Raw genomic sequence first — 18,463 nt, 5'->3', positions numbered from 1 at the left:
CACAAATTAGGCCATGCCCACAGAATTGGTTAGTGATCCCTGGGATTTAAAATTATGAATTTGATGGTCCCTGAGGTCCAAAAAGTTGGTGACTCCTGCTTTGGGGGGGGGTCATGACGCCACAGATTGATGTGTGTTTCTGCTCATTCCTCAAAGAAGAAAGATTTGTTGAAAAGAGCAGTTATTTCAATCCCAGCCAGAGGTGGTGTTCAGCCATTTATGACAGCTTCTGGTCCCCTAATCATCCTGGTTGCTCTTCTCTGTACTTTTTCTAAAGTCTCAACATCTTTTTTATAATGTGGCGACCAAAACTGGATGCAGTACTCCAGGTGTGGTCTTACCAAGGCCTTATAGATTGGTACCTGTACCTCACATGATCTCAATTGTATCCATCTGTTAATGCAATTTAGGATTGCATTAGCTTTTTTGGCTGCTGCTTCACACTGCTAGCTCATTTTTAGCTGGTTGTCCACTAAGACTCCAAGATCCCTCTCACAGTTACTGCTATTGAGCCTGGTTTCACCCAACCTATATGTGTACTTTTGGTTTTTCTTGCCTAAGTGTAAGACTTTACTTTTCTCTACATTGAATTTCATTTTGTTAGATAGGGCCCAGTGTTCTATCTAATCTGTCAAGATCCAGCTGGATCTTGAGCCTATCTTCTTGAGTGTTAGCTATTTCTGCCAGCTTAGTATCACCTATAAATTTGGTAAGTTTCCCTTCTATTCCCTCATCTAAGTCATTAATGAAGATATTGAAGAGTACTAGATCTAAGATAGAACCTTTTGGCACCCCTATGCTTACTTCCATCCATGTAGACTTAGACCCATTAAGGACCACTCGTTGAGTACGGTTTGTCGGCGAGTCCATCTAGTGATGGTACTATCTATTCCACCTTTTTCTAGCTTACCAAGAAGTAGGTTGTGGTCTACTATGTCAAAAGTCTTGCTGAAATCTAAATATATTATGTCCACAGTATTTTGCTAGTCTACTAATTTAGTCACTATATTGAAAAATGAAATAAAATTGGTTTGGCATGATCTGTTTTTAACAAACCCGTGCTGACTGCTTGTTATTACTTTATTTGTTTCTAGATGTTTGCCAGATCTGTTTTTTTTTACTTTTCCAGTATCTTCCTGGGTATTGATGTTAAGCTGATTTGTCTATAGTTTCCTGGGTCTTTTTTCCTTTTTGAAGATGGGGTATCGATATTTACCAGTTAAAAATTGAATCAATATTGGGTCCTTTAGTTGCAATTTTCCTGCTTATCTGGAACACAAGATTTACAAAGATGTTGAATTGTAAATTGCACTATCTATCAATCCAGTTGATTCTAACATACTTGCACATTAATCTCAATCTGGAATGGGCTTTCTGCTACCTGTTGTATGTAACAATCTGTGGTTCTCCATAAATCAGCTTTTTTGTGACTACCTTTGAACTAATGTTTTATACAAATATTACGCTCTTTAACTATAGTAAAATATTGCATTAATATCTAGGTTTAATGAATTGTAACTTATAATATCTTATTTATTTTGATTTCATTTTAGTTTTAAAAGCCCAACAGTAATAAGCTGCAATGGAATGGGTGTGTACGCCGTTGGAATGTCTACTTTCTACAGGTATAGTACCTACTACATAACATACATACATACATACACATATATACTTGTACATATACATATACACATATACTACACACACACACATCCTGTGTATAGTATTTTAGAATATAGTGTAATGTTTGACTGATAGTGGTATGATTTTACACTATTTTAAAAGAAGATAATGCATCACTGAATCCATACCATATTATGGTAGTGTATGGTATGGTACAGTAGGGTACAGTACAGTACAGTACAGTATAGTATAATATAGCGTAATCAGTTCAGAAGGACACATGGGCACTAAATTAGATTTTAACTTGGAGAATCTACTTTTATCCTAATGATGTTGCAAGCAAGAATGTTATTATTGCACCAACTGCTGCACTTCTTCCCAAATCTGTGAATCAAAATACAGTCTTTCACTATTGCAGAGCAAAAGACATTTGGGAAATGTGATTGGACAAATGAGAGTAGCAATATGGCAGAAATAATAGAAGAGTCTCTAATGTAGCTTTTCCCAATCTGCTGAATGGGATCTGATGGGAACTTCTAGTCCTAAAAATCTGTGATTCCTCTTTTCCTAAACACCTACATTTTAAAGTTTTGAATTCCATTTCTGACTGAAAACAAAAGCCAACCAGTGAATGAAAAATATTACCCTTTAAGAAAAGAGAATGATGATTTAAAATAGAAGAAGAGATACCAAATGGCATAATTAAGAATAAACTAATAAAGACATAAACCAAATAAGTTACCTAATTAAAAGTAACATTTTTAAAAGAAAATTAAAGGACAAAGGTTAAATACCTTAATTGGAAGTGGTTTGTTTACAGCGCTATTGTTTGAGGATAGGAAGTTTACAAAAAATAAAGCTAAGAGATCCCCCATTATTTTCTTATTTGTTTGCTAATTGAACATGCCTAGTTAAGTTATTTTCTTCTTCTGAATGATGAGCTTATTTGTCTAAAATCTGATTTAAAAGGGAATTTCCTGTTTTGTCCTTCAAATTATGTAAATCTAACAGAAGTATTTGCACTTGTTTCACAACACAACTGCTAGTTTATTAACAATCGCTACATTTTTAAATTTTGATTTTAAATCTTCCTGATTTGTTTAAAATATCATTAAAATGCTGTTGAAACTTTCTATTGTTAGAAACCCAGGTCACCTCTTTTACTTGAGGCTTTTTACTGGATGTTCCTGCTGTTACTGATTCAGTGAATGGAACTCACCAGAGAATCCTTTCAGCAGAGGTTCTATGGAACATTCCCTGGACAAAGCTCTTATTCTTCTCTGGAGATAAATGTACAATGGCCACGAAAGCCACCGACTTTATCTACCACTGTTGGCCATTAAAGCCACTGAATTTATTACCATTCATCAATTTATTATTTCATTTTTATTTTACTGTTATTTCATTTTGAAATATATACTTCATTAACAATTATTTTGAATGTATGAAAATAATAGTTCATTGAAAGATGAAGACAAAATGTTTTAGATTAATATCATGGCCAAGTTATGCATCTTCGATTTAGTTTTTGCCTGCCTATTTTGGAATAATCCTTTTCCTAAATCTGGACACCACAATGTGTGATAACTGATATTACTGGGATATAATATTTTTCAATTACCTAATTTTCTGGCTTGTTAACAGTGTAATTCTAGGAGGTGCAAGAAAAGAAAAAGGGGGCTTTTCTAGGACTCTTACTTTTTTAAATGATAATTTTATTAAAGCCATCAAAGTATAAATTACAATTGGAAATTGTAAAAGGAAAAAGAAAGAAAAGCATTGACTTCTGATTAATTTTAGCACATGAGGATAAACTAATAACATTACAGCCTCAACTTTTTAGTTTTACAGATTTAATCTCTGCTAGCCATTTCTAAAACACCAAACTTCTCTAATCAGCAAAACCCAAAATTAAAGTTTCATTTTTTTATCTCTAACATAAAATCCAGAAGCAGTTTTCAAGTTGAGTGTATTCTTTTCTTTGATTAGAGCAGTTAATTTAGTCATCTCTGCTATTTCCAACATTTTTTTAGCCATTCATCTATTGTGGAAATTAGGTACTTTTTTACTTTTGTGCATAAACCTGTTATCATATATAACAGCAAAGTTCCAGATTTTTTTAAAGGTTTTCTGTCCAATAAGCCTAAAATAAAAGTCTCAGGTTTAATTTTTATATTCACTATAAGAAATTTAATGTACTAAAATATGAATCTTACCCCAGTATTATCACTAGCCGATAACCCAGCATTGCCCAGGTATTTATTTATCCCAATCCTGAATTAGACAGGAAAATCCTGTAGTTGGGACTCATGCTGTTGTAATTCTTCTATTCCTCCACAAGAGGGAGCCCCGTGAAACCGTTACCATGGCAGAAGCCATTTTAAGGAACACACATATACCCTCCTGAGGGGTGTTAGGGGTATCTTACCCCCACAGTATTTGTTTACAGAGGGTAAGTCATCTGTGTACTCAGTTTGGTTGAAATTGCTCGAGGCGTTCCAGAGTTATGCTGGAACATACACATACATAAAAAAGATAAAAATAAAGTAAAATAAATAATAATAATAAATAATAAAAGAATAATAAAAGAAAGAAGAAGAGAAGATAAGTCTACCAAAGATAGTAAAATCCTTTGCATTTACATTTCCAACATACATTTGAAATTACAGCAGGAATTTTTCGCCCTCTAGATGTTTCTGAATTAGCCATACAGGCCCAATTAAATAGATCTGTGAATTGAAGTTCAGCAATATTGGAAGAGTAAAGGCATTTCCCCCTACTCCCAATATCGGATAACCAAAATTATTGTTCTGAAAAATAAATAAGAATAGCAGTTAGACTTATATACCGCTTCACAATATTTTACATATCTCTCTAAGTGGTTTACAGAGTCAGCATATTGCCCCCAACAATATGGGTCCTCATTTTACCGACCTTGGAAGGATGGAAGGCTGAGTCAACCTTGAACCAGTGAGAATTAAACTGCTGAACAGTTGGTAGTCGGCAGTCAGCAGAATTAGCCTACAATACTGCATTCTAACCATTATGCCACCAATAGCAGCTTATTTTCAGTTGTCTCTAGACTATGCTGTGACTCTGAAACTTAAGAACTATTTTGTGACTGAGCACAGGAAGCCCATTGAAATGATTGAATTATTCAGTCCATTAAAATTAAAACTTTTATTTAAAACTTTTAATTGCACTAATTTTTCTTCAGAATGATTAGATTTCTTTTTCCATTAAGTTCTGGAGTTAAATGAATAGATACTGTGAGCTAACCATTCTAGTGTTTCATGTCTTTAACTGAAAATCATTTAAAACAATTTGTTTTATTTTCCAAGTTGGCCTATTGCTGCTATTTTATTTTGTAGAAGTGATAACTCAGTTCATTTAATGCAGTTATTTCACCTTCCTATGTTTTAGGTAACTGGAATATTTACAGTATTCATTAAGTTCTCCTATCCTCTCCGTCTCCTCTATTCTCACCATGTTTCTCTTACAAGCATATGATTTACTACATGTGCCAGACAATAAGATGAGCCTGCATTTAAGGAAGTCCCCATCCCCAAAGTAATATTAGAATCAAAGAAAGGTCATAAACATAAATATTAAAATCTTGAACATTACATGGCTGGCCTGTCTTATAAGGTTGTCAATTCTTAAAGAAATGTTTTTTTTCTTTAACCAATGTGGCACGTGACAGTCTTGTGAATATGCATTTACATATAAGCACCGACCATAATCCAAAAAGGTATATTCAAGGCTAGAACTTAAATGAATATTATCATATTTAATAGCTTTTGATTAAATTAATTGCACTCCATTTTTGAAATTATCCATATAAAATGAAGAAGAAAATACTGCCTGCCTATTCTGTTCCTTCTGTTTGCTAAAAAGAACTGTGCTCTAGACGCTTTTGTATTCAGTTTGTGAATCCAAGGCTCATTGAATTCAAGGATTCTTACATTTGAATAAGTATGCTTATGATTTCCACTCTGTTTCAGTTATTTTGCCAATCTTTTGCTCTTTGCCAGGTTAGAGAATTGCAATGAAGAGCTTATTATTTTTCATATCCACGTGAGGATGCTTTCCATTGTAGATGCTTAACCATTACAAATAGAGAAGGTCAGAAATGAAATATCTATGTTCCTTGAAGTAATTTGGGAGTAGCTTCTTTACTTTCTTACTTTCTGTATTCTCACAGAATGTAAGATTTTCCTCAATTTAACCTCCTGGAAAATTCATCTTTCAGAAAAATACAGTAACTAGCTAGACACATTACTTTCAAGGCTGAGAATGGAGAAGACTATGTCTGTCTGGTTTAAGAACTCGTATGATTCTCACTAACAAGCATAATAACAATAACAAGCATCATTATCTAGATTCTGATGGCCCATAATGGATTAACCCTTAGACAAGCATTTTCTGGCGTATACACTTGAAATGGCACAGAAAGGAAGGCTTAATGGCATATCTGAAGATCTTACTATGACAAAATTGATCTCTCATCCTGAATACTAAAGTTTTTTGTTTTAGAGATAACATTTTCAGATGTAGCATGTATAATTATGTGCATACAGACATTGTTAATATTACCCAGAAACTCCCTTCACCCAAATCCTAGAACTGTCTCAATTAAGTCCAGCCACAAGCAGACCACTGCTAGTCCACAGAGCAATAGCTAGTGAGTCTACAAGACACTTGAAAGTTTTGCAATCAAAATAAACCCACCAGACAAATTAAATCCACAATACAAAAGAGATCATAAGAAAAATCCAGAGTTCATAAGACATGATTCAAATCAAGGCACTGTGTCAATCCAAAGCAAGGCCAGAATCACAATGAAATAGCTAGGAAATGAACATGTTCCAAGCTTCGCTTCCATCTGTCTATTGTGCTAAATAGCCAGCTTTTGGTGCAGCCCATCAAGAAGGGCAAGGCTGCCTCCTCACCAGTAATCTGGTAATCTTTCTTCTCCTGCCTTTTCTCTACCTTACGTGTACTTGGATTAGGGGCAGAAGGCAGTTCTTCTATCTCATCACTGACCAGGTGTAGCTTCATACTTTCCCCATCTGAAACTTCAGGGCTGTTCTGCTGGAGCTGTGCTTCCACCAAATCCCTCTCAGATAGCTGCTAGGAGCCATTGACCAGCTCCTCTTCTGACATGTCTGGGAAGCATCCCTGGGAGACATTACAGTATGACTTGTGACTTATTTCCTTCGCCTTCAGAGATACTTAATTCTGATTTCAAGATTATGGTCAATTTCCAGAAAATTAAAGCAAATGACTATTCTATTATTGTTGTTGGTTTTTTCCCCCTAAAAAAACTCAGGTCGCCCACACACCCCGTGTAATAGGCTAAAATGAGAAATAGTTATTAGCCTATAATTACTGAAGTGAGTTTCACTGCTGATTAGGGATTCTAGATCTTAGCCTTATATAGTAATTCAGCCCTTAGCCCTTATTATGTGCATACTGGGTTTGTTGCTTACATATTAGGAAATTTTGATAAAGATTGCCAAATTAATTTTAAAAAATATGAAGAATAGAAAAAGTCTAAGGGGAATACCAGTCATCAGTGGGATTGATTAAACAATCAGCTAACAATTGTATCAGCCAGATTTTAGTGGGATTTGAGTTTAAATTATCATATTTTTGGGACTATAAGACACTCCAAACTCACACCTAACTTTTGGGGAGGAAAACAAGAAAAAAAAATCTGCCTTTGCCTTTGCCTTTGCCTCCCAGCAGTTTGCCTCCTTGCAGCAAACAGCAAACAGTCTGGTCAGCTTCAGCTGATTTAGCATGAGCAGCTGATTGTTGGTTGGATCTGTTCCCAGAATACTGAAAATCAGCTGTTCCACTCTGCGGGGAGTGCCACCACCTATCAGTGTCTCCGCACCCCCTGTTTTTGGCCTTTGAGCCCCCCCCCCCATTTCTGGCATCCATGTGCCCCGTTTTTGCCTTTGTGCATCCCATTTTTTGCCTCCATATATCCTGTGGGGCAGGGGTCTCCAACCTTTTGGACTCAGGAACCACCAAATTCATAATTTTAAGTCCTGTGGACCACTAATATGACTCCCACTGACAGGATGCAGTCCTTCAGGCCCTTAGCTTGGCTGCCTTTAACTGCAACCTTAAATACTCAAAGAGTCATTTGGACCCATTTCTCAGAGAAAACAAAACACCAGGATTTCTCATCTCTCCCCCCCCTTCCCTCTCTCCATCCCTCCCTCTTTTTTCCTTGAAATCTCAAGGCGGATGGACTGATGTACGTGGGGATGGAGGGTAGTGCGTGGGAGATTGCGGCATCAGAGCCCTTCCTGGGGGTCTCCTGGCCTGCGAGGGGATAGGGGGAAAGGAACAGGGATATCATCCCTGTTGCAGACATAGATATGCTGCAGACCACCAAAATTTTCTCATGGACCACCAGTGATTCCAGATGACTGATTGGCAACCTCTGCTGTGGGCCATACAGAAGCTGAAAACGGGACGCGTGGGGGTCAAAAACTGGGCACATGGAGGCCGAAAATAAGGCATGCAGAGGTGGCGATAGGCGATGGTGATCCCTGCAGCCTGAAACAGCTAATTGTTGGGCCGATCCTACCAACAATCAGCTGCTTGTGCTAATCAGGCTGTGCTGAAGTTAACCAGGCTGTTTGCTGTTTGTTGCAAGGAGGCAAATTTCTGGGAGGCAGAAGCTGAAGGGTGCGGGGCAGCGGCGGGGGGCTTTGGCAACATTAACTGTATAAGACGCACAGACATTTCCACCTTTTTTGGGGGGGGGGAGTGCTTCTTATACATTGAAAAATACGGTACTATATTTTTCAGTAATGTACTTAAATTCCTAGAATTATAACTAGATGTCTCTATATTGGGGTGAGATTATCACAATTTGCATTGTTGGGAATTTAGTGAATTAAAAGCTCTTAAATTATGATCAGCTTATGGTGACTTTATAAAAATTATATACTTCATTTAGAACAACATGAAAAGAGAAACTGTAGAATGTTTGTCATAACTGTACATATACAGTTTATATATTATTTATGTATAGTTATGTTATATCGTTTTATATATATAGTTGTACGATCAGTTCTGAATTGTAGAGCATTTGTGATCTGGTAGTGTGCTGTTTAAGATATCAATATGAGTGAATTTCTGTGACATTTTAAAGATCACTGTAATACTGTTAATTTTGTTCTGATGGATATACAGTTCTGACAGATCAGTAGAGGGAGGGAGGGAGAGAGAGAGACAAAAGGGAAGGGGAAAGTCAGACATATTCAAAATTCATTTGCAGTGATTGGATTGATGCTGGAGGCTAATCTATCATCTATTAAGTGTATAATCTTGATCTAAGAAAGATACCCCTAATTGCACTGCAATCTAAAACAGTCTAAAACTGTTGTGCGTGCATAATGTTCTTCAGGCTAACTCCCTTAAATAACAAAGGTGCAAAGATGGTATACTTAAATTTAATAGAAATAACTTGATATACATAGTTTACCTTGATTACAACCATGATTGCTATCATGTCTTTGCTGTTTAGCACTTTCATGATGCGCAGGGTGTTTGAGGATAATATCTCAATTTAGTAGGATACAGAAGACTGCAACTTTTTAATCTAACTTCAATCTTTTTGTCTGAATTCTATAGTCATGGTAGGGCTGGGAATAATGTGTAATTCTCTTTTGAAAAAAAACCCAACTTCTAGACATTTTACTGTATGTCAATCATGTAATAATTGCATACATGGAGATGAACTTCATCTGTAATTCTGCTGTATGATAGAGTGGTTTTATATTTCAGAATAATAATTTTCAGCATTTTCACTTGTTGATTCACCTTTGACCTGGTTTTGCAATATGGACTTATTTTTCTTTTCTTTTTTTTTTAACAAACTTTATTCAGTTTTTCACATTAAAAACAAAAATCTCTTTTTAGTGGACAACATGTTTCCGGGTCATCACCTTTACATACAAATATGACAGCAATTATACATATATGCATACTTAATTCTATTATTACCTTTTCCATTCCAAATTTTCAGTAAGGAGAGAAACAAACACATCAATTCTAGCCTCTTTCATTCATTTCAATCAAAACATCTTTTTGTTTCATTTCAATTATTTCAAATATAATCCTTTAATATTTATTTTAAAAATAAAGATAAACAATATGTGTTTGCCTAATAATGATAATAATGATAATAATAAAAAAGTTACGAATGTCTCTCCTTGCTTTTAATAGTCCATATTAACTTATTAATTTAGTTGGTTCTTTAGTCTGTCATATTCGCTTTCCATTACACATTCTTTTTATAAATTCTAGATTAATACAAATTTTAACACTAAAAAAAAAACAAATATAGGTTTCCCCCTTTTACTGTTTTGAGTGTGACACCTCAATCATTAAAATATACCTTTATTCCCTCATCTTAATTCCCAATAAACCATTATTTTTAAGAAGTTACGATAATAATCATTACATCTTTTCACTTGGATTCCGCAGCATATTTTCCCTCCTTGATTTTTAATAAGAGCTATCAGTATCTCTATCACCCTATTTTCTAAATATTTTTAATTGCAGAAATATTCTTATTACCCCTTGTCACCCTGCCGAATCCCCTTTTTAATTCATCAACCATTATCTCTGAAAAAAAACAATTTCTTTTGAACATTTTACTATATCCGTATTTCTTTATTTCATGCACCTGTTTCTTACTGCTTCTCCTCCCCCTCTTTCCCCCATATCTTTTCTCATTCCAGTTTATATCCCTCTCTTTCTTAATATCTTCCTTTCCCCTTTTCTGCTGGGTCTTTCTGCCTTTCCTGACTTCACAGGTATTCCCCCTTTTGATTGCCTTCTTAAATCTCAACTTTTTAACCTTCCTTCTTTCCCCACTTCTTTGTAGTGTTCTTTGTGTTAATTGTCTATTTAAAATGTCTTCTCCTTGTACCGACTCCTCCTCCTCTGAAGCTCTTTCTTCTTGTTCTTCAATCACCATTTCCATTTTTTCTAACACAGAGCAAAGTGATTTGCGTCTTTCCTGTAGTAATTCTCTCATATTTTTAAGTTCCATTTTTAATTCCCGAAGAGATATCATCATTACACACTCTTATATTTTATGATCATTAAAGTCCACAAAAAAAACCACTTTTACTTTCCTTCTTTCTTCTTTCAATTTTCTAAAGTTCTCAGTTGTTCCAGCCCAGGGTCTATACCAATCCCACAGTCAGTCTTTCCTTGCTTTTTCTTTATTCTGGTTCTGCTTTCACTTTCTAAGATTCTTACTTTGTTTCAATATTTCTTTAATGTTATATCCACCCAAGTTCATTCAGAAACAGGATGCTTTCCTTTTTGTTTGAGCTCAAGTTTTTGTCAAAAGGTGGCACTCTCCATTATACAAAGTCTTCACCTTTTCCCCCTATTTTTTTATTTAGGGTTTTCGAACCTCAATTTTCCAGCACAGTCCAGTCTCCAATTTGTAAACTTTATTATTATTATTTTTGACAATCTTAAGTCCAGCTTTATTTTATGCCTGTTTATTCCCAAAATATTAGTCCAATTTAGTTAAATCTTTAGTTCCAGCTTCTTCCTTTCCCGGTTGAAGCCCCGCTTAAGCTGTCAAAAATATTTTCTTTCTTTTTTTCCTGTCCCATTGTAATTTCGCTGCTCACTTTTCTTTTCTTAAAAATTCCATGTTATCTTAATCCCAGGTATCCCAGTTGTCCTGGTTGATGTTATTCTTTCTTTCAATTTTTAAGTTCCATTTTAATTCCAAGAGATATCATCATTACACTCTTTATTTTATGATCATTAAAGTCCACAAAAAAAACCACTTTTACTTTCCTTCTTTCTTCTTTCAATTTTCTAAAGTTCTCAGTTGTTCCAGCCCAGGGTCTATACCAATCCCACAGTCAGTCTTTCCTTGCTTTTTCTTTATTCTGGTTCTGCTTTCACTTTCTAAGATTCTTACTTTGTTTCAATATTTCTTTAATGTTATATCCACCCAAGTTCATTCAGAAACAGGATGCTTTCCTTTTGTTTGAGCTCAAGTTTTTGTCAAAAGGTGGCACTCTCCATTATACAAAGTCTTCACCTTTCCCCCTATTTTTTTATTTAGGGTTTTTCGAACCTCAATTTTCCAGCACAGTCCAGTCTCCAATTTGTAAACTTTATTATTATTATTTTTTGACAATCTTAAGTCCAGCTTTATTTTATGCCTGTTTATTCCCAAAATATTAGTCCAATTTAGTTAAATCTTTAGTTCCAGCTTCTTCCTTTCCCGGTTCGAAGCCCCGCTTAAGCTGTCAAAAATATTTTCTTTCTTTTTTTTCCTGTCCCATTGTAATTTCGCTGCTCACTTTTCTTTTCTTAAAAATTCCATGTTATCTTAATCCCAGGGTACTTTTGTTTAGTTTTATTGCCCAGTTGTCCTGGTTCAGATGTTATCCACCTCTTTCTTCCGTCCTGCACAAATCTTAATCCAGCTGAGTCTTCCTCTTTGGGGTGGCCATTTTAAACCACCGCTGCAGTCGTCTTCGGGGGGGAAAAAGACCAAGCCCAGTGGGGGAGATGCGGCTCCCCTCAACCTGGCTTGCGGCTTCCCCTTACTCCGCCACCCCTCCAAGGCAGCTTCAGCCCCTAATTGTAATGATTGGGACTCTCCAATGAAAGAGCACGGACCATAGCCACAGAGAGTTGCGATCTATGGTCTGTCAGTGAGGAGGCTCCTCTATGGACTTATTTTTCATATTTGCTGCAGAGGCAGGGAATCTTGGCCCTCCAACAATTCAGATATTGCTGAATTATAATAGCCCCAGCCACTATTGACAGTACTGAGGAATGCAGATATTGTAATATTAAATTAAAATAGTATTTACTGTGTCTGTGCTTATTTTTTTCTTCACCAGTCCTTTATTTTTCTCTTTTCTTATATTTGCATTACCACTTTTCCTTCTTTCCTTCCTTCCTTCCTTCCTTCCTTCCTCCCTTCCTTCCTCCCTCCCTCCCTCCCTCCCTCCCTCCCTCCCTCCCTTCTCTGCAGTTTTGAAGTTCATTTTTTCCCAACATTTCTTTCGGGATTTTTTTTTTCATTTATTCCTCCAGTTATGATATTTTGAAAATCTATATTTCCAAATATTAGCCATTGCTAATATATTGGGTAGGTGAAAGAAATCAAGATTCTGAAATTCCAAAACCAATGAAACTAATCAAGTATCCTTCTAAAATATACTTTTGCTATGTTTGCCTTGTCAAAAGTTACTTCATTTTATGTTTTATTCTTTATATTGTATCTGGATTTGGACTCTGAATTTTCCCTAGATAGAATTATTAAAACCAGTGATATTTTTCCTAGTCCTCAAACAAATCATATGTGCTTTATATATGTGATTAATAGAGATTCTTTAATTAAGTGAATCAAACATGTTGTTGGATGGGTGGTAATTACAGTAGATTTAATTCACCAAGATAACTTCAGCCATTACTTAAAAACCACTTAACGTAGTGTGCACTTTGCAAAGTGCATTGGTATGAGGAAAACAACCCATTGTAAAATACTTGAGGCATCCACATACTCTGGAATGTTTGATACACTTACTGTGAAGGTTTTATTAGATCTTCTGCATATGTATGTTCATAAAGAGATAAAAAGACAACTAAGGAAAAAGTATAAAGCAACTGTGTTGAGTATTCTAAGTGTGTGATTGCTTTCATGTACATTGCGAAGTATTCCTTTAAGGGTTTTGTATAGCTGTAATAGACATATATTAGGAACAGTCAATTTCAGGTTACAATCCTAAGGATAGTTACTCATTAAGGAACTGACAACTTGCTGTAACACTTTATTTGAAGAAAAGTTCACATGACTTTTGTGCAAGAACTATGAAGTAGACTTGGTTTCTTTGGTTTTGATTTGCTTTCTTTTTAAAAAATATAAGCATTGATGTGCTATACACATCAATACCTCATGTTCTTAAAAAGTTATTAGATATAACCAGGGGTGGGATTCAATTTTTTTAACAACCAGTTCTGTGGGTGTGGCTTAGTTGGTGGGCATGGCTTGGTGGTAATGGGCATGGCCAACTGAACATCACTCACATCGAGGCACACATCTGGCCTCTCATGACTGTGGGGATGCTGCAACAGTCGTAAGTGTGCAAAATGGTCATGATTCACTTTTTCAGTGCCACTGTAACTTTGAATGGTCACTCCACACAAGCAAAGTACCAGCAAAGGAAGGGAAAAAAACTCCAGAGACGTTCCTGAGACAGGAAGTCTAGTCCTGCCAAGAATGTAATAAGGGTTAACGGAGAGGCAGTTTCTGTAAGCAAAACCAGAAAGTTTCCTTCCTGCCTTCCTTACAAGATTGGACCAGTAATTTCTTTTAACAACAACAACTCCAAACTGTTTAGAATGTTAACAACCAGTTCTAGAGAATAGGTGCAAACCTGTAGAATCCCACCCCTGGATATAACTAGTTGGATATGACAATGTTATTTCATTTTTAATATGAAACTCATTGGCTTAATTTTTCAGCAGGAGCTAATATTTGCGGTCTGTGGAAACAAATACTTTAAAATGTCTCCATCTTAATTTCTAATACAGTAAATATAGATATAATCCACATAAACTAAAGCTCTTTTGGGTCCTTAATTATTTTTAAGAATGCAAAGAAGTCCTGAGACCAAAATGTTTGAGAATTGCTGATTTAGACATTCTAGAAATAATATCAGAGGATTATTCTCTTTATTTTCTTCCTGAAACATGAAGGGCAGACTTTAAGTTTTATCATTATTGATTAAAAGATTGTGGTTGATTGATTTTCACTTCTTTTTGGTACAGCAGTTTGGTTCCTGTTTAACTCTTTGCATTTATTGCTCTTGAATTTGTTTTCATATTCATGTTTTATTTTTCATTTCACTTTAAATTAGTATCATATTTGATGGCAGAATGTTTAGTTTATCTTCACTGTTAATAGCCTAATTGTTTCTCTTGCCTTAAGTAATATCTCATTAACTTTATAAGCCATCCTTTCCACATCATCTAGAGAATTAATTTCCTGTGCATAGACTTGTAGTCAATCTGCAGCATTTCTCCCGAAACTTTCTTAATTAGCATTTTTATTGCTATATTTTTTTTTAGTTCTTGTTTTCTGAACTAAGCTTCTGAGAAGATCTAATAAAATGAGCATTACTGGTTTATTATCTCTTTTTTAACATGTCCAAAAAGCAAATTATTAATACTACTATTACTATTTCAGAAAAAGTATAAACTTAAAAAAGACATATAATAGCACTCTATTAAAATATTTTTTATTATTTCATACAATAACATCAGAAAATTTCACAATGTCAAAATGAATTATTTCACATAAGTAGTAAACAGGTGTGCTAAAAATAGATATGTTTACCTGAAATTTTCTTCAACAGCAATGCTTTCAATTTTTCTAGTTTAAGTTACATAGACAAATGTAAATGTCATTTCATAATCTTTCCTCTATGAGAACTCACAAACTAATAGTGATGATGCCAAGAATGTAAATGTATTAGCATTATATTACACAACTAAACTATCGAGTGTAAACATAACATTAATTATAATTATAATAGAGTGGGGAAGGGACCTTAGAAATCTTCTAGTCCAACTTCCTGCTCAAGCAAGAGACATTTTCAGATAAATGATTGTCCAGACTCTTTTTGAAAGCTTCCAGTGATGACGCACCCACAACTTCTGAAGGCAAGTTGTTCCATCGGTTGATTGCTCTCACCATTAGGAAATTGCTCCTCAGTTCCAGTTAGCTTCTCTCCTTGATTAGTTTCCGTCTGTTGTTTCTTGTCTTGCCTTTTGGTGCTTTGGAAAATAGTTTGACCGTCTCATCTTTATGAATATTCAAATATTGGAATACTGCTATCATGTCTCTCCTAGTTCTTCTTTTCATTAGACATACCTCTAATTATGTTTGTAATGTCTTAGCCATTAGGCCCCTAATCATTCTTGTGCTCTTTCTCTGCACTCTTTCCAGAGTCTCAATGTCTTTTATATTGTGGTGACCAGACTGGATGCAATATTGCCCAAATATTTACTAAGGCTTCGTAAAGTGATACTAGAACTTTGAGATTGAAAAAATATATCTGAATGGAATAAATGCTTGTTACAATGCACATTTTAGAAAATTTCTGATCTTTAAGAAATGCTTCTTTTTAAGTGAACTTCAAATGGAAAAAATGAACAAAAATGGAAAAAAGGTTTTATATAAGTAAGCTATCTAAGACAGAGTCAGTACCTTTTAACTTGCTTTATTTTACTGAATTACTTCTGCTTTTTTTTTTTTGGAGGGAGAAATGTTCCCATCTATAACTTTTTTACTAGGTATCTAATGCCATACAAACCTTGATTCTCTGTCCTGATGTTCACTTGCCCATTTCCGTAGGAGGCATTTTGGGAAGAAACTCATTGTACTGTTTGTATAAGCTACCACAAATTAAATTGTAAGCAGATAGAGAGATTCTCATTTTAGGCACACGGGAAAAATAGTTCTATATTTACTCTGTACAACTGAATTGATGAAAATTATATGTTACAATCATTATTTAATGAAAACAACACTTCTTTTCTAAATCCTTTTAATCTTATGGCAATTGCTAAAATCATTTTCTATAGGATTATCTATGATATGTAAATGAGAGGAAGAATTGTTGGCTTTTATCTTTCTCGAAGAATAATAGTAGCACAATGTGCTCTTCTGTGTCACAAATTCCAAACTTTGTTTCTGTGTTGAATTATCCTACTCTTGTTTAACTATTAAATGAAGTTGTACAATGGTCTGGACTGAAATGGCATCAATATATTGATGCCACTTAAAGATTAGCATTTACTGCTACTTGAGCTTTCATGCTTCTGATGAAATGGGATATAATTCATGTAGGCTTATTCCTTAATATATATATATATATTTTAAAAAAAAGCAACTATGAAGGATACCTCCCTGGAAAAGTCATAATATGCTCCTCCTGATTTTTCTTTGAGACATAAAGATCTCAACTATATTTCATCTGGAACTTGCAACTTATCTCTAATGAGCTCATTTATATTTATTTACATGAACTATTTTTTGGTCAAAGTTCCTCTGAATGATATACAAAAGCAACGCTGTAACCAATGCAATTATAACTAACATATAGTCAATAACAGATGGGAAAGAGAGGATGTCATGCTGGGGTTTTCTTTAGGCTGAGTAAGTTTCCACACAAGCCTTCAATTCCAAGTATATTTCTTACCAATGCAAGATCTCTGACTAACAAAATGGATGAATTAAGGCTACAGATTGTAAATAATAAATTCATTGAGAACTGCTGTGTTTTGCTAATTACAGAAACTTAGCTTCATTCATTCATTCCAGATACAGCTGTTGAGCTGGGAGGCTACATAGCTCACTGGCAGGACAGGAGTAGAGATTCTGGCAAGATCAAAGGGGGGGGGGTTAAGCCTTTATGTGAACAAAAGCTGGTGTATCAATACAAAAACTATAGACAGCCACTGCTCCATGGATCTGGAGTATATGACTCTTAAATGTTGACCCATATATCTTCTGCAGGAATTCAGTGTGGTTTTGATTACTGCAGTCTATGTCCCACCTGATGCCAATACTACCATAGCTTTGGGATTCTTGTATAACATTGTTAGTAATCAGCAGAATAAGTATCCTGATGTTGTGCATACCATAGTGGGGGACGTAATCAAGCTGATTTAAAAGAAGTTCCCCCTAAATTCTACCAGCATGTTAAGCTTGCTACTAGAGAAGCAAACATATTGGACAAAGTATATACCAATATCAAACATGGCTATAAGGTTATAAAATTACCACATTTGGAACAATCAAACCATAATCCTTTTCCTAAATTACCGTCTCTTAGGAGACGGGCTCTGCCTATAATAAAGACAGTGAAATCTTGACCAGAAGATGCTTCCCAACAACTTCAGGATAGTTATTGAAAACACAAATTGGGACACCTTTTACCACCCTGACCCAGAGGTGCACACTGCAACTGTTCTGTGCTATATCAAATACTGCACAGATACTACCGTGTTTCTCCAACAATACGCCCCTCACAATAGGAAGACCCAGCATGTTTTCTAGGCATAAAATGAAATTAAGCCCCTCCCCCCAAATTTAGGCCTATTCTAAAACATGCAAAATTGGGGGGGAGGGTGGGGGGAACTTGCCGTTATGAGTGCCCCACGGGCAGCCATGCCCACCACTAGCTGCTCCCTACCCCCACCAAGCGCCTTTGCTGCAGACCCAGGTATGGTGCTGGTTGCAGGCCGGGTCAGTGGGTGGATGGCGGTGGCGTGGATGTCTACCGGCAGCATTTCAGTTGCTTCTTGGAACTCCGTAGCTTCCATAGTTCCCGCTGGCACTGGCACCTCTCTTGCCAGTGCTGTCTCCAACAACAGCATCTGAGTCACTCCTGCTTTTCCCCCGTCCCTGTCCCTGCAACAACAGGGGGAAAAAATATTTTGAGGTACCTGGGAGTGCTGCGCACTGTGTTTTCGTTTAATCCCGAGTGGCTGGTTGGGCATGAGAAGAGCCGAGCAAGCGTCTCTGCAGCTGCTACCCTTGGTGCTCCAGTCTTGGGCTCTGCAAGTTTCCAAAAGTCCCGGTGTGCAGCCTGTTCCTGATTCCAAGCGTGCCCAGGCCAAGCTGCAGCTGTCCCTCTCTTGCCAGTCCCTCTCATCTCCAACAACAGCGGCAGCAGCGACGGGAACTGTGGAAGTTATGGAGGTGGTATGCTGGATGCTCTGTAGTGGATAAGGTGATGTTCCAGGGAGT

The 18,463-nt window shown here is 35.9% G+C and overlaps 1 protein-coding gene across 12 annotated transcripts in view; it reads left to right on the top strand.

Annotated features, from left to right (window-relative positions):
• TPK1 (thiamin pyrophosphokinase 1) overlaps window positions 1-18,463 on the top strand; it is a 368,775-nt gene that overhangs the window by 17,732 nt on the left and 332,580 nt on the right. For all 12 annotated transcript variants that reach the window (XM_026702300.2, XM_026702294.2, XM_087916305.1 and 9 more), the window contains exon 2: window positions 1,554-1,625. In XM_026702300.2, coding sequence (XP_026558085.1) covers window positions 1,583-1,625 — 43 coding nt within the window. In that variant the 5' untranslated portion in view covers window positions 1,554-1,582. The remainder of the gene's footprint in view (window positions 1-1,553; window positions 1,626-18,463) is intronic.

Source organism: Pseudonaja textilis, chromosome Z (assembly GCF_049901715.1).
Source record: "Pseudonaja textilis isolate UNSWEBS1 chromosome Z, rPseTex1.2, whole genome shotgun sequence".
Taxonomy (NCBI): Eukaryota; Metazoa; Chordata; class Lepidosauria; order Squamata; family Elapidae; genus Pseudonaja; species Pseudonaja textilis.
Note: the sequence above shows the minus strand (reverse complement) of the source record. Positions and strands in the feature narration are given on the sequence as shown.